Source organism: Pogona vitticeps, chromosome 3, assembly GCF_051106095.1.
Source record: "Pogona vitticeps strain Pit_001003342236 chromosome 3, PviZW2.1, whole genome shotgun sequence".
Lineage (NCBI taxonomy): Eukaryota > Metazoa > Chordata > Lepidosauria > Squamata > Agamidae > Pogona > Pogona vitticeps.
The window spans coordinates 27,462,687-27,478,051 of NC_135785.1; the positions used below are offsets into that span (position 1 = coordinate 27,462,687).

General features: G+C 41.7%; 1 protein-coding gene across 39 annotated transcripts in view; it reads right to left on the reverse strand.

The window, feature by feature from the left end:
• Positions 1–15,365, reverse strand: part of MBNL1 (muscleblind like splicing regulator 1) — a 217,322-nt gene that overhangs the window by 25,767 nt on the left and 176,190 nt on the right. For 21 of the 39 annotated variants that reach the window (XR_013542944.1, XM_020781917.3, XM_020781916.3 and 18 more), the window contains 4 exons: positions 13,863–14,063; positions 3,218–3,475; positions 1,255–1,308; positions 113–266 (listed from right to left, as the gene is read on the reverse strand). Coding sequence is in view for 38 of the 39 variants with exons in the window: in XM_020781917.3 (XP_020637576.1) it covers positions 113–266; positions 1,255–1,308; positions 3,218–3,475; positions 13,863–14,063 (667 nt within the window). In the remaining variant the exon portion in view is untranslated. The remainder of the gene's footprint in view (positions 1–112; positions 267–1,254; positions 1,309–3,217; positions 3,476–13,862; positions 14,064–15,365) is intronic. The other 18 variants (XM_020781921.3, XM_020781918.3, XM_020781915.3 and 15 more) reach the window with 1 other exon arrangement.

Consider the following 15,365-nt stretch of genomic DNA (forward strand, 5'->3'; position numbering starts at 1 on the left):
CTCTCGCTAGTGAACATCCTTAAACTTCTGAACTGTGCTAACACTCAGGAAGTACTGTTTGGGGACATCATTCATGTCTCGCTGGAAAGGGATACAAGAAAGAAGCACCTACCTGGTGGGAGGAAGGCTGTATGCTGTTGCAACTGCATGTTTGCAAGAGCCTGCTGGTATTGGAAGATACCAGCATTAAAGACTGTGGTGGCACCATTGGTTTTTTCAAGCGCAGGCCTCTTTGGTAATGGGGGGAGTACAGCTTGAGGAATTCCCTAATGGGACAGATGGGTGTAATATAGACAGTTAAGGGTAAAGGGAGGAAAAGGAGTGGAAACAGGGGGAAAGAGAGAGAGAGAGAGAGAGAGAGACAAACAGAAAAAAAAATCAGTAGGAGGTATAACAATCAGGTACCAACATATTTTTTTTTTTTTGAAAAAAAACCTTCAGCAAGCAAGCAGCGGAGCAGACTTTACTATTCAACAAAGGGCGAGGCCAAAGCTTTGTAAGGAAGTATTAATTTTTGCCCTTCAAATATGGCACTTGAGGGTGTTGATGTCTGCGATCTACACACTAGCATATCCACTATATGAAAAACTTCAGGATTTGTTTTGTTTAACAAGGAAGCAGCAATACCAAGGGAGGAAAAAATAAAGAAAGCTGCACTGCTAGCTCCATGAGTACTGACAAGTAAAAAGCCAAGTTAAAGAGAAATTATATAGAGTGAATGAAAACAGGTTAATATAATATTAAACTTTTACTCCCACATCCCTCCAAGCCTAACTACATATGCCAAAGGGGGGAAGGGGGGACAAAGAAATGTACCACATCATGCTGGTACTTTTAACATTGCATTACAGATGTTAAATCTACATAAGAATATTGTTAAAGCCATGCCAACCGAACAGATACAAATATATATATATATATATATCTCAATCATATATATTACATACATTTTGTTTTTTTGTTTGTTTTTCTTAATCTTTTTAAAAAATCCTATTTTACTTCATTTAGAACTTTCTACAAGGTGGTTCAACTGAATGTGGGGTCCTACATCTTAGGGATACTGGCTAGAAATCAGTGGCATTATAAATGGCATGATCTTCCCCTTAATTGGATCAGGATACCACACTCAGTTTTTCTTTAAGATTATTATTACTAAATAACAGGACATAAGGAATATTTACTTTGAATTAATTTTAAAAATTTGTATCTACAGTAAAGCTACATGCCAAGCTAAAAGGTGAAAGGTCATAGTACCAGGTCAAAGGTTGCCTCGAGGGGTCGCTTCAGTGATTTGACAGCCGACTGAGTCTTAATTAGCAGGCAGCGAGCACATGATGGCAATGGGCCAGTGGGGTTCAAGCGCATTAACATAAACAGCAAGCAGAGGTGCATCATGGGGGCAGCAGTGCATTTTTGGGTAGGTGAGAAAAAAACAAATAAAAAACAAATCATCGGAATGCCATATACAACAAATAACAAGACTAAGCATGCACAATAAAGGCACTACTGAGTTGTTATTGTGAGGATACACCTCTATGTAGTTAATTACAAACAAGATACTCTAACGGGGTAGGGGGGAGTGAAAGAAGGAGAAAGAGTGAGAAAAGAGAGTCTGCCTTCTGTACTTTTGCTCAAGTATCCATGAACACAGAAAAAGGCCTCTCTCCTGTTGTCTAGTACTATATGCTATGAATATCACACAACAATGTTTCACATGAAGTAGTATTTTCATGGTCAGATCATGTAGTCATGTAAAAAAATATAGGACAACATTAACGGCTAAGCAAAGAACGAAGAAGGGACCCATTAAAATAGCTACATGTGAACTCCCCCACAATCACATTTTAAGCAATGCGAGCCGTTCTTAATTTCCTCCAGGACACTGAAGTTTTGCCACTCCATGTAACAGTAAACTGTTCTGTTGCGCAATTATTCATTACACCGTATGTATATTTCCGAAAAACAGCATCCAGAAACTATTTCTGTCCCTCAAATAATATTACAGTCCAACCATTCACTGAGACAGTCTGCTCCTAAGTAGTTCCGTACTGTATAGCATTCCAGACTCCTACTGGGGTGGGGTGGGGTAATGGTAGTGGTGGAATCTATCCTGAATCTTCAAACCTCATACATGAGGAGAAATGCCAAAAGCAAAATACTGAATGCTCATACATTAGTAATAGATATATTTTAGATTGATTTATATGTGCTTACACATATCTATCAGAATGTGTCCAAAGGAACAGTCTATATCATATCAGCTTTTCTTTCTTTCTTTCTTTCTTTCTTTCTTTCTTTCTTTCTTTCTTTCTTTCTTTCTTTCTTTCTTTCTTTCTTTCTTTCTTTCTTCAAAACTAAACCTTTGTGTGCATCTCATTAGAAACCACAACCTTGGGTTGAAATTCTGGTTTTATACCAAAGCAAATACACCTTTGACTGTGTTTGAAATCTTCTCCTTGGAGGGAAAACCTGAAGAGGAAACTTGGAAAGGGCTTGTGAAGAAGTTGGGTTCTGGAATCATGAAACAGCCAACAGCACTGGCACCTTGAGCATGGCAAATGGATTGGCAGAATTATGCGAACAGGTTGTCCGTGAAACACAACAGGTCCTTAACAATAACATCAATCAGAAAGAGGGACAAGTGGCACAATCGGAAGAAAGTGAAGCAGCATGAGATCAGCTGAGTAGAAATTTGTGCCTCTTCAACTTTCCAACAAGAATAGGAAGGAGACCACAGAAAATGACAGATTATGAGATCCTTCCAGGAGCATACCAGCAACTCATGGAATTCACAAATAATAGCAAATAATGTGAAAATGTAAATAGCAAATAATATGAAAAACTGCCAATTTGTACTCACCCTGACAGTGATACAGATGCATATCAATAACTACTACTTCATAAATTTAACTGCCCATGTGAATCACCACACTAAATGCATATTTTATGTTGTATGTACATTTGTGCATCTTCATACAGTATATAGAGAAGCTATAAATGTAGCAACAGAAACTATTTACTGTTCTTCATAGTGCCTTTTTACCAAAACCAGAAACTACTTAAGAGCAGACTTGGCATCACATGCTTGAAAGCTTATTGCAATTTGATGTAGGGAATGGGATACCTGAATAATCATATCGCCAGCAAGAAGAGCTAAAATATGAATTGTGTTCTGTAGCTATGCTACTGTTCCGTAATGTTCATTTTCTGGACTCACCATGGCTGCAGCAGTAGCTGCTGCTTGAGCAGCAGCAGCTTGGTTGACCTGGTACTGGGCAGCTTTGATCTTCGCTTGCAGATGGGCAGGAGGGTGAAAATATTTGCACTTTTCCCTGGAGCATCTCCCTTTGATGTAATCCATGCAGACAGTCACGGTGTTGTCATTGGTATCGATCATTGCACTGTCGGCAGGATGAGCAAACCGGCAATCATTCTCTCCTCGGTTGCAGTTGCCACGCTGGTACTCTCGACATACCTGCAGATGGATTAGAGAGGCAAGGCAAATCATTTTAAGCGAAGAATAGCAGACCAGAGGAAGAAATCAAAAAGTAATGCAGATTGCCATGCAGAGTAATCTCATATGGTGCTTCAGCAATTCTTTGATCTTATTTTCACATTATGTTTATTATTGAAATGCTTTCCTAATTGTTTGACTGTTTTATATCCTTAAATCTACTTTGTCACACCAGAAAATGACATCTTTGTGTTACAAACTAGCCTATAGCATCTAAGCCTTCCTCGAGACAACTAGTGAAACTCTACTTCCCTTTCCAAACTAAGTTTTGTGAGACTGGACTCCGGCGTCTAACATACTTGCTTGACTGGCATGGGCCACTCCCAGTCCCATTCTTAAATTTATGAGAAGTAAGCTTTTTCCAATTCAGCTGACTAATCTGTTTTAAATGTAAAAACTGTGGTTCTTTTCCTCACATTTTTGAAATTTGTCTTGAGGTATGCCAGCCATAGGACACATGCCAGCAAAATTTATGAACACTGCTGTTCTGTGGTTTCACCACAAGAGGGGATGCTAGCACTATATACTGTATTATATATTTGAAAAAATAGATATCTGTCAATTTTGCCTTCTTTCATTATTAATATCAAGGCTGTATTCAGGCACACAGACTGTCTCACAGGACTGAAGGCTTAGTGTTAATATTAAAAAGGAAACAAAGGAAAATAATGTAATATTACAGTGTAATATTGTACAGTTTGCCCAGAGACCTTAACTGTGCAATATACAGTAGTTCATTCAAATGAAAAATAAACAAATACCATGAGCACCCAAAATCAAGAAACTCAGCATCCCCTCTTCTCAGGCCCTTTTTATCAGAACTTCAAAAAGTCAATTCCTAGATACTCCCAATCTTAAAAAGTAACTTTTCCAAAACCAGATGGCCATGATAGCTCCCATATCATCATGAAGTCAGATGTTCATACTGGATAACAAGAAAAAAAAAACACCACTTCACCAGCAGGGGCCTAATTAGCAAGTCCATGCTATTTTGGATATGTTGGCTGTACATGGAGGATAACTGCACAACTTCAATAATTACTCACCAAAAGAGTCTGAAACCTTAGGCTTCTTCTAAGGTGGCTTAACCTAGGAATTCTTGCAAAACTCCAAGGAGCATAAATAAAATCCAATGTACTGTATTTCCTCGGGGTATTTTTATTTTTACACACAAGCCAAATTTCTGTACATTTAGTAAAGTTTAGATGATTTATATTAGTTACATTTATATCCTGATTTTCCTCTAACAACCTTCAGCGGATGTACATGGTTCCTCCCCACGCACTCCCACACACTTTATCATCACAAAAACTCAGTGAGGTTCATCAAGTTGAAAGCGATTGGCCCAGATTAATTTTTTCTGATGTGTGTGGGGGTACGACTTAAGTTTGGGAATTATAAGTTTCCATCCCTGCTATGTACAAACCATATGCGTTTGGGATGGACTCAGCTTTCACTTAGCTAAGCTAAGGCATCCTTCAGTCTCGAAAGACTATGGTAACGTGCTCTGTATGGAGGACTTGGAACAGCGTCTAGTATGGCTGAGAAGGCCAATTCGAGAGTGACAGTTCCTTCCACACTGAAGACAAATCCAATCTGTCCCCTGTCCGGCTCCCTGGTTTTGCTGCTTTTGTGACTGCCTCTTTACCTCAGCCTGCTGAACAAGGGTCCCTTCAAATTGGGAGAGGCCGTGATGCACCGCCTGCCTCCAGGCTGAATGCTCAGATGTTAGGGTTTCCCATCTGTTGAGGTCCATTCCTAAGGCCTTCAGATCCTGCTTGCAGATGTCCTTGTTTCACAGCTGTGGTCTCCTACTGGGGTGATTTCCCTGCACTAATTCTCCATAGACTCAGCTTTCACTTGTGAAATGGGAATAATAATGACTCGGCTGTTATCAGTGGAGACAGCAAAGCAGTTTGCAGTTTTAGGTGGTCACTTAAACACTAGCAGCCTTGTGAGTAACAGGGAGCAGTCAGATCCATTTCCAGAAAAAGAGCGAGTGTCTATTTATAGCGGAAAAGATTTCACAATTGCCAAACAGCACTGATTGGTAATCAAAACAAAAGGTTTGGATGTCTAGGGCTGCCTGACGAAAAGCAGCAGCACACACTTCTAACGGTATTGCAACAAATCCCCTAGAAGGCAGAAAAGCTCGGCTGGCTAGAGTTTTGTCTTCAGCAGCGGTGAAAAGGACAACAGAGCAAGAAACTTTTCCCCTTGCCTCACTTAATGTGCAGCAGAGCAGGAGCCCCACTCGGGAGAGAAGGCTCTCTCAACTCAGCAAAACAAACAGCAACAGATCGAAAATTGCCCAATTAGCCTTGAAAAGGAAACCCTCCTCCAGTCATTCCCCTGGCCTCACGAATGTCTTGCTGTGCTTTCTTTCAGTTGCTCATCAATGCAGCAGCCACTCTGCAGACTTGGCTCATAATTATAGCTCCTCTTGCATCTGAGCAGTGCTGCTTGCCAACATCTCGTCTCTCTCTGACATTAGACATACCAGTTCACGCCCACTGCATTTACTCTGTCCCAAAGTTCATTTTCTTCAATATTCCTCTCCTCTCCCCCTCCTCCTATTCTTCCTCACTGGTATTTCTCTTCCTCTACCCTACTGTTCCTTTAGGTTTTCACTATCTTCATTCACTCTTACAAGATAGCAGGACCTTCTTTCTCTCAAAATGGTCAGAAGAGTTTGGGAGCCCTGAAAAGGGAAGTCCCATAGGAAGCTGCTTAAAAGCCTACTGGAAGAATAAATATACCATGCCTGCCATGCAGCTTCCAGCTGTTTAGGGAAGATCTTCAGTCACTGAGTGTCTGAAAATGCTGTTACAGGCTATAAACAGATTTTACTTAAATTAATACATGCCTTAGGCCAGTGGTCCCCTGTCTTGGGCTGCCTGGTGTTCTTGGACTACAACTCCCAGAAGCCTTCACCACCACATCTGCTGGCCAGGATTTCTGGGAGCTGAAGTCCAAGAACATCTGGAGGCCCAAGGTTGGGGACCACTGCCTTAAGGGATGCCTACATTGATAAGTAATGCAGGAAATAATCTGGGATTGCAGAGCCAGATTCACATTATTTTCTGTTGACTACATCACATATACGTAATTGCAAATCAATCTGGAGTTTTTCCCCAACCCAAGTCCAAACTTTTTTCCTCTGTTGTTGCAGCTTCACTCCCCCCCTCTCCTTTTAAGCAATTGCATTAAAATCCATTCAGTGTGGCCAGTTGAGCTGACAGAGGGGTTTGTAACCATTGTATTTCACTGGCTATAGCAGAAGTGAGAAGCAGGGCAGCAAAGACACTGGCTGCCATTTGAATTCTCTTTTCTCCAAACCTGATGCCTTGATCTGCTTGTTTCCCCTCTACCCTTCTGTTCTGTTTCTTTCTTTCTTTAAGGGCTTGTTGCCATTGTACTTGGGCAGCTAGGGGATCAAAGAAAATGAAAAAAAAAAAAGAACAAGGAGTTAACAGAGAAAGAAAGAAGGAAATTCTCCATCAGCATTGTTTGTAGGTTGTTATGGTAGTTCTGTTGTAATGACAAATCCCGAAAATCTGGATGGCCACAACACAGATACCTTAACAAGCTGCGAACAAGGCTGAATATCAATTTCCTTCTCTTTCTCTGCTGACTCCTATGTGGTCAACTAAAGGAAATTCACCCAAGGAAACAAACATCCCAGGTGCAACTTCACAGTTGATCCATTCACATTTTCCCCACTGTGTAGTTGCACCCTACATTACATCCTGTTTTGATTATTGTAACATGAAGGATGTGGGGCTGCCTTTGGAAATTGTCTGGAAACATCATCAGGTCAAAATTTCTGCAGTCAAATTGTTTACTGGCACTGTTTATAACTAACTCCTCTGTTACAGCAGCTCCACTGACAGTCTGTTTCTGAGAACAGTTCAATATACTGGTTTTGATCTTGGGTCTGAGCTATCTTAAGATGGCATCTTCCTATATGATCCAATCAGGACATCCCTTCTCTTGGACCCATCACCATCAGCACGTGTGTTTGGTAAGGACAGAAGACAAGGCCTTCTCTGTTGCTGCTCCTAAACTATGGAACCCTCTCCCATGGGAGGCAAATCTGGCTCTTCTTTGCTGCCAGGCAGGCTTTCTCCTCAGGAGGAGAAAGGCAGTGTAAAAATATTTTAAATAAATAAGAAATAAATTTTTAAAAATTAATCAACCCATTTTAAAATGGATTAATGCACACTTTTGCTGTCCTTTTGTTATCCATGCTAAGTTTCAGGTATCCAGATTTTATATTCCTGGAATATGCGGAAGGATATGCATTCTACTTTATTGTGAAATACAAAGATAGTGTATGTTAACCTTGTATACTGCTTTAGATCATATGTTTTACGACTGGTGCACATTTCTGTCATATGTGTAAATGCAAGTGGCTTGCAAACATCTGTAAATAAGTAAACAAATAAAATTATAACTCAGAATGCTAGAAAATACTCGCTTTTTTCATGGCCAACTACCTGGCTTGTCTCAAGAGTGGGAGCTGGTGCCGTGATCAAGAATGGAGCAGTAAAAAAAAGTTTACCCTTCCAGTTGCACCAGGATTCCTGGTTTTCAAGACCCCTCATAACACAGCTTAGTTTTTCAACTTCAGAATGATAATAACCCAACTTAGTTCACACTAAGGGTGCCTTTTGCTGTTGAGCTGGGTTCAAATTTAGGTGCCCAAACTGCTCCTATGGTAACAGGAGCCAAACAAGAGTGACTGGGCAGCATTCATCAGCATACTTACTTATGACTAATGAACTGGAATTCTGATTTATTGTTATTCAAATGCAGCCAGTGAATACAACATTTTTACAGTAGTACTTGAGCATGAAGAAAAGGTTTATTTTTCTTCACTTACTTCATTCTTCCAGGCGAGAACAAACACATTCTAAAGCTTTGTCCAGAAACCAACTTTTTTTGGTACTTTTCTGAAAAAAAATTCGTGGAAGTGCTTTGTGGGGGGGGAAACGGCTATGTTTTGTACAAAAAGCTTTGTTATTTCAAACCCTGTATTATAAACTGAAAATAAAGGTTCCATAGAAAAAGCTTTGTATTTTGCATATACTTTGAGTTTAAAATTGAAAACACATTTTTAACTTGCTGTTGCTGATAAAACTTGTGTGTGTGTGTGTGTTTGTGTGTGTGTGTCTGCTTATTGATACCTACTCAGACCTTCACTCTAAATATGTAAAGGATAACTTCTGCAGAGAGAATTGAGTGTGTGACTTACGTGTGCAACCCCCCCCCCCACTTGAAACCCTACACAATTTCAGGTTATAAAACCTGAAGAGGGCTTATGTGAATTATGTATTTATTTGCACAGTATTTATTTTATTAGATTTATACCCTGCCCATCTAGACTGGGTCTACTCTGGGCGGCATTATGTAGCTTTAATGTAAAGCTACATAACATAATTATCCTTTAATTATGTTATTTAGCTTTACATTAAGGCAGCATGGTCAGATCCAGTTCTTGCTAAATTAGCACATTTTTGCATAGGCATCCTTCAGTCTCAAGAGAATATGGTAACATGCTCTGAATCGAGGAGTGTCCTCTCCAGAGCATGAAGCCCGGGTAAGGTAATATGGAGGATAGGCTGTTACCCAAGCAGCAGGATAGGCTGTTACCCAAGTTACCCCCTCTCCACATTAGCACAAATATGCAGCAAAGGGCAGTCAGCAGAAGTGACTGCAGCTGATTAGACCAGAAAGCTAGTCTTTTAGAAGTTTCACCCACTCTGACCTCTTTTGGTTAAGAGACTTGTTAGCTATTTCCCCTTTAATTTCTTCTTTTGACCAGAGTACAATAGTGGCACATCAGCTGACCCCACTTGCAACTTCTTAGTTTTAATATTGAAGATTCAGTTCTATTTCTGAATTAAAACTAAGATGAATGATGCATGAAAGGATCCAACAGCTCCCATGGAGGAATGCATGGTTTGCATGGAGAATGTTTCAAGTTTCAGTCCAGAACTTGCAAATGTTAGTGTTAAAGATAACATATTATTAATGATTTTAAAATTAATTCATCATAATTACTTTAATAAAGCTTATAATATTTGTCACATTAATTGTTCACAACGTGTTCCTGAAACATTGTGTCACTAACACATAATTTAAAATTACTACAGTTGGCGCCACATGGCTGGCCTGTTCAAATTACGCTCAAAAGTAATGAATTAAAATAATGAATATTAATCTTTACTCTAAGCATTACTGATGTTAATGCTGAAATAATTAAAAGAATAACTTTTGAAAGAGACATTCAAGCTTTTAATGAATTTGGTGGGACAAATTAATTTCAAATTTTGATCTAGTCCCTCCTAATGTGACAGAAAGGCAATTCTGATTTATGGCATCCAGCTAAGGGCTCTCTAGCACAAAACACTCAGAGGTAGTTTAGCAGTCTCTCCTTCTGGTGGTGCTTATCCAAGATGACATGGTGCATAACCTCATCAGCTACATATATTCCATTTAACCTCTGGTATTCACTTTCCTTACAGTTGAAATGTGTACTCTCAACTCTGGCTCTGCAGCCAGGTGCCCCAATGTGCTGAGCTGTATAAATTCCTACCTTATCCCTCCCATCATCAGTTTAAAACTAGGAGTGATGTAGTGATGTGACAGGCTTCAATATGAAAACAAACAGAGCAGGTATTGAATGGAACAGACTAACAATCTGACATGATACAAAGCTGCTTCATCGTAAAGTGTGACATAAAGATTGCTATGGATCATAACAGAAAGGTTCACTTACAGGGTAGTTTTAAAAGGGAGCCCTTTGAAGTGTCCCTTCCATTTAGTCTCAATTGCTACAACCCACTCCAAAGCCCTGCCACTTGACCAAAATGGTACAGAAAGTGCACAGAACAGTGTTGGGCTGGTTTGCGATCTGTAGTACATTGCCTGGTTGACAGCAAATAGAGCAAACCTCACTGTGCTGTCAGCACTCCTGAGTGCAATCTAAATAATTCTCTGACTGAACCCACATTTCCCCACTTGGCACATTTTCAAGCAGCAAGCATGGGATTGTGCAATAGCATTAAAAGACCTTGCAGACGACACAGCATAGATTAGATAAAGACTCCGTCCCTGGGTTTCCCCATGCCACAAGCCAATTTCTCTTCACAATTCACAATGAGTAAGGTGCTACTTTAGCTGTCTTACTTATGGAATTGTCAAGAAATGGAGACCTGTCTCTTGAAATGCAAGTGATGTTTGGAAAATCAGTTCCTTTCGATGGCAAGGTATTATTTACAATGCAGTTTAAACTGCATTTACACCTCTGCCCCCATTTTCTGAAAATGAAAAGAGGCAAAATCATGTGATTCAGCAACTAAGGCTTTTTCAAACATGGCCAACCTTCCCAAGATCATATTACACTAAATTGTTCTTTCTGTTCCTTAACCATGACAAAACACATCTAAATACCTAAATTGCAGTGAAGGACAAGATGGAACAATTATATTAAGCCTAGTTTTGCTGGCTATTGCAAACCATGCTGGACTAGGTTTTGAAGAAATGCAAGTGATGTTTGGAAACTGTTTTGCAAACCATGGTTACGTTAATACTGAGTAAACCCTGTTTACCCATTCCTGCACCATCTTTGCTGTAAAGCAACAAAGCAGATTTTGCTAATATGTGCTAACTACACTGAGGATCAGGGCTGAGCCTAATTCAGTAAACTAATGACTTCACTGTAGATTCTTGATAGGTTAAGGCAAGGGAAGGTAAAGTGCAACCCATGAGCTGCACGTGGTCACCTGTGAACCAAACATCCCCCCAGTGCTTCTACCCCCACAAGCCATCCACACATATGCCTCAAAATTATGTTATACAGTGGTACCTCGCTTAGCGATCGCTCCATTGAGCGATGGGGTTTTGGCCATCGCCAGAGCGATCGCTTAGCGATGGCCCCTATGGGGAAAAATCGCTTTGCGATGATCGTGGGGAGGCGATCATGGCAAAGCAACCCTTTTTGCACAGCTGATCAGCGGTTCCAAAATGGCCGCTGGAAAAACAAAATGGCCGCCCTCTGTTTTGCCTCACTTTAGAGACACCATAGATCCCTATGGAGGATCTTCACATAAGGTCAGTTTTTAAGCCCATAGGAATGCATTAAACATGTTTTAATGCGTTTCTATGGGCTTTTAAAAATCGCTTAGCGATTAAATCGCTTAGCAACATTTTTCCTGGAACGGATTAACGTCGCTAAGCGAGGCACCACTGCATTACATTGCCTAGATAGCTCAGTGAGTTAGGTATCTGAACGCAGAGCCAGAGGTTTGGAGTTCGATTCTCCACTGTGCCTCCTGCCTGTGGGAAATATAGCCTGTGTGTCCAGCCTTAGGCAAACTTCCCACTCTCAGGACACTTTCAGAAGAAGGGAATAGTAAACCACTTCCGCATATTCTCCACCTAGAAAACCCTGAAAAGGAACTGACTTGATGGCACATCATCATTTTCATTATCATCATTCAAAAATACCAGGCAGTCAATCAAAATTATAAAAACATTGGCTGGCATTAACAGATACAAGTTTTAACCAAAGTACTATAACCCACATCTTCTAAACCAGTGGAGACAAACCTTTTTCGGCTCAAGTGCCCAAAATAAGGGGGTGGGGAAGAAACCAGTGGCTGCCGAGCTGCCCAGAAGATCAGAACCGGAACAGGAAGTGGCAGTTTCAGGGGGAATCATGGGGACAGACAGGAAGTTAAAGGGGGAATCATGAGGATGGACAGGAAGTTAAAGGACCCAGAACAGGTAGAGAAAGGGGGAATCCCAGCTGCAGCCACTTCAAAAGGTTTGTTGCGTGCCAGAAGAAAGGGCTTTACGTGCCAGCTGTGGCATGTGTGCCATAGGTTCACCATCACTGCTCTAAGCAGTTTTGCCTGTTTGGGACAAACAAGCACTCCTGGAATTTTTCCAAGGATTAGAAGAAACAATGGTTTCAGAAAAAACAAAAAAACAAGCAAGCAAAGTATTTGTTGGGGGACAGGAGTTGATGTAATCCAACAAGGCACATATGGACCCTAGAGATCTCTTGATGTTCCCCATGAGTTAAGGTAATATACCACTGTGTTAGCCCTAAACATTCATTTATCTCTAATTTTGTTTTGTTTTGTTTAGATTCTCTCCTGCAAGTTGACTGACTCACATATGCAAGACAGTGCCTCTTGCACCCTCCATCCAGAACTGCAGCCTGCCAGGCAGCCTGCCTGTCGTGGTGGGGGTAGCTGCTGCTGCAGTACACCTTTTTTTGAGGGGGGCCCTCAGAGGAAGGTTGCCAGACCTCCTTGTGTGTGTGTTTGTGTGCGTGCATGCGCGCGCACCTGTGGGGCCCCCACCCCATTCTGTTTAATTTTGCTAGCACCGGTGGCGAATTTTCTCCTTTGGCAAGGCAAATTCTGTGAGAGGTTTTGGGTTTTTTTTGTTAAATTTATGTCATGCCTTCCTCCCCCTGGCTAGGCGGTCATCGGCGCTCCCTCCCTTCTATGCTTCTTTGTCCTGCTGCTGCTGCTGGCGGTGGTAGTAGTAAAGAAGGAGCCGGAGGGGGTTGTGGCCGGGACGAGGGCTCGTGCACCAACCCACCTCCTCCTTGGCGCCCCAGCTAGGCTAAGGAAACTCCTGTGTGGCTTCCTCGGGCTCTTGCTCCGCTTGGCGGGAAATCTGATGCTGCCCAGCCTCACCCAGACTCTGCCTCCAAGGGCCCCCAGGTAAATTGAGTTTGAGACCCCTGCCTTAAATATTACCACCTTACTGATGGTCAGTGGCAGTGACTTGTCACTATACAGAAGATGAGTAGAAAATAATTTGTACATTAAAATGTCTATATAACTACCAAGCCTGAGCCCTTTATAGCAGCACAAAGAGAAACATATTCTAGATTATCTATTGAACTTGGTAGCCATCAACATTCAACATTTGTGGCTGACATTCATATCCAAGTAAATCTGTTTGGATTATAGTGCTTATAGAATTACAGCAACATAGGTCTATCTGAAAAATATAGGCATTAATCAAGAAATCACAGACAGCTCATGACTGAGGTAGGGGCACCCCCAAAATTTTGGAATCTGATGCTCCCTGTACTGGCATGAGAGCCAAGATGCAAAACATTCATTATTACAATTTAAGACAGTGGCACACATGCTATCTGATCCTGTCTCTATTCAAAAATTAGTCAAAAACATTATGGACACAATTATAATATCACATACATATAATATATGCACTGTTGCTGTTACAGGGTTAGCACTGTAGATCTTAAGAGGAGCTTAAGATAATTATAAGAGAAATTATGGCAGCTATTTCCTACCTCCAGTCTGTCAGTCCTCATTAGCTTTTGTGCTGCAGCTGCTGCTGCAGCAGGAACCGGCACACCTGGATTCCCTGCAACCAGCATTGGTCCTGTTGGCAGGATCTCTGCTGGGACTAAGCCAGGGGAGACAGGCCCCAAGTAGGGGTTAAAGGCGGTTGAAGCATTGGTGGCTAAGCTTGGTGCAACTGAAAACATTGGCTGGAGGGGGGAAAAAAGGAGAAGAAATGTAAACATTAGTCAGCCCTTTCGATTATCAACACTTTACATAAAATATTGTAACGCTTTACACGAAACACAGCACTTTACATACAGTTTTTACATGTGCTCTTATGTTTATATGCATGGTAATTTGTCCATGCTGGCTTGGATCCCAATTGTACCTACTACAAGCCTCCATGTAAGACTTTTTACCCAGCAGACCTGTTTGACATGTCTCCAACCCTTTGCATCTACCAAACCTCCACCACATATCTGCAGTGGATGGGGCGGGGGGGGGGAAATAAGAGCAACTTGAGTGGGGGCATGAGGGTCAGCAAAATTTGGCGTTCATCCATCAGCAGAAGCACTCCAAATGGTTCTTTAAAAATGTAGATCACTATACCTTCCTTTGCGATAATCTGCCGAACTACCTCTGTGACCATTACCATTATAATGTAACACACATTCAGATTCTACAGTGTGTGAAGCATTGTATCCAGCAGAGACATCAATCCATGACGGAGAAGCCTACAGTGTGTGTTAAGTTGAACAGCCGAGAGATGGGTTGGAGACAGTCCACTCAATAACTGCTATGTTGGAAGTACAAATTACTGGGAGGGGGGATGTCAAGCCCTTAACAACTTTAGATATTAGAAGATTTCAGGAAGGTATGGCAAAAAATCAGGAGGAGGGTTTGCGGATTTCATCAACGTTTCCTCTCCCTTCCCCCCATGCTCCAATTAAAAACCTACAGCTATAAGCTTCCCACTAGAGATGGGGGTATTTGTATTTGTATACAAATACGAATACCCCCACACAGGTGGAGATAACAAGGGTCCCGCCCCCTGGAGCTGGACTGTCCACTCCCCCCTCCGCTGCCGCCATGGGCTCGGCGCTCCCTTCCAATCACTCCAGAGTGTTCGGCTGGTGAGCCACTCCTCAACCTGGCAGGAAGGCACATTGTCCCGCCTCCTGCTAGGAGTAGCTAGCCAACCACGAGCTCCAGAGTGATAGGAAGGGAGTGCAGAGCCTGTGGCAGCAGGAGAACAGTGAGTGGACAGTCCGGCCCTAGAGGGCCAGACCCTCGTTATCTCCACGTGTGGGGGGATATTCCTATATGAATACCCCCATGCCTACTTCCCACCAAATGGCTTTCCGTTGCTGTATTTATGAGCTTCTTCTGGTGACAATGATTACAGGAAGTGAAGCAAATGTTACAGAACTGGCTGCAAGGAGACCAAGTGGCATCAATATGGAGAAGTATCATATGATCACATCACGACCCTGTTTTTTAAAGCAATA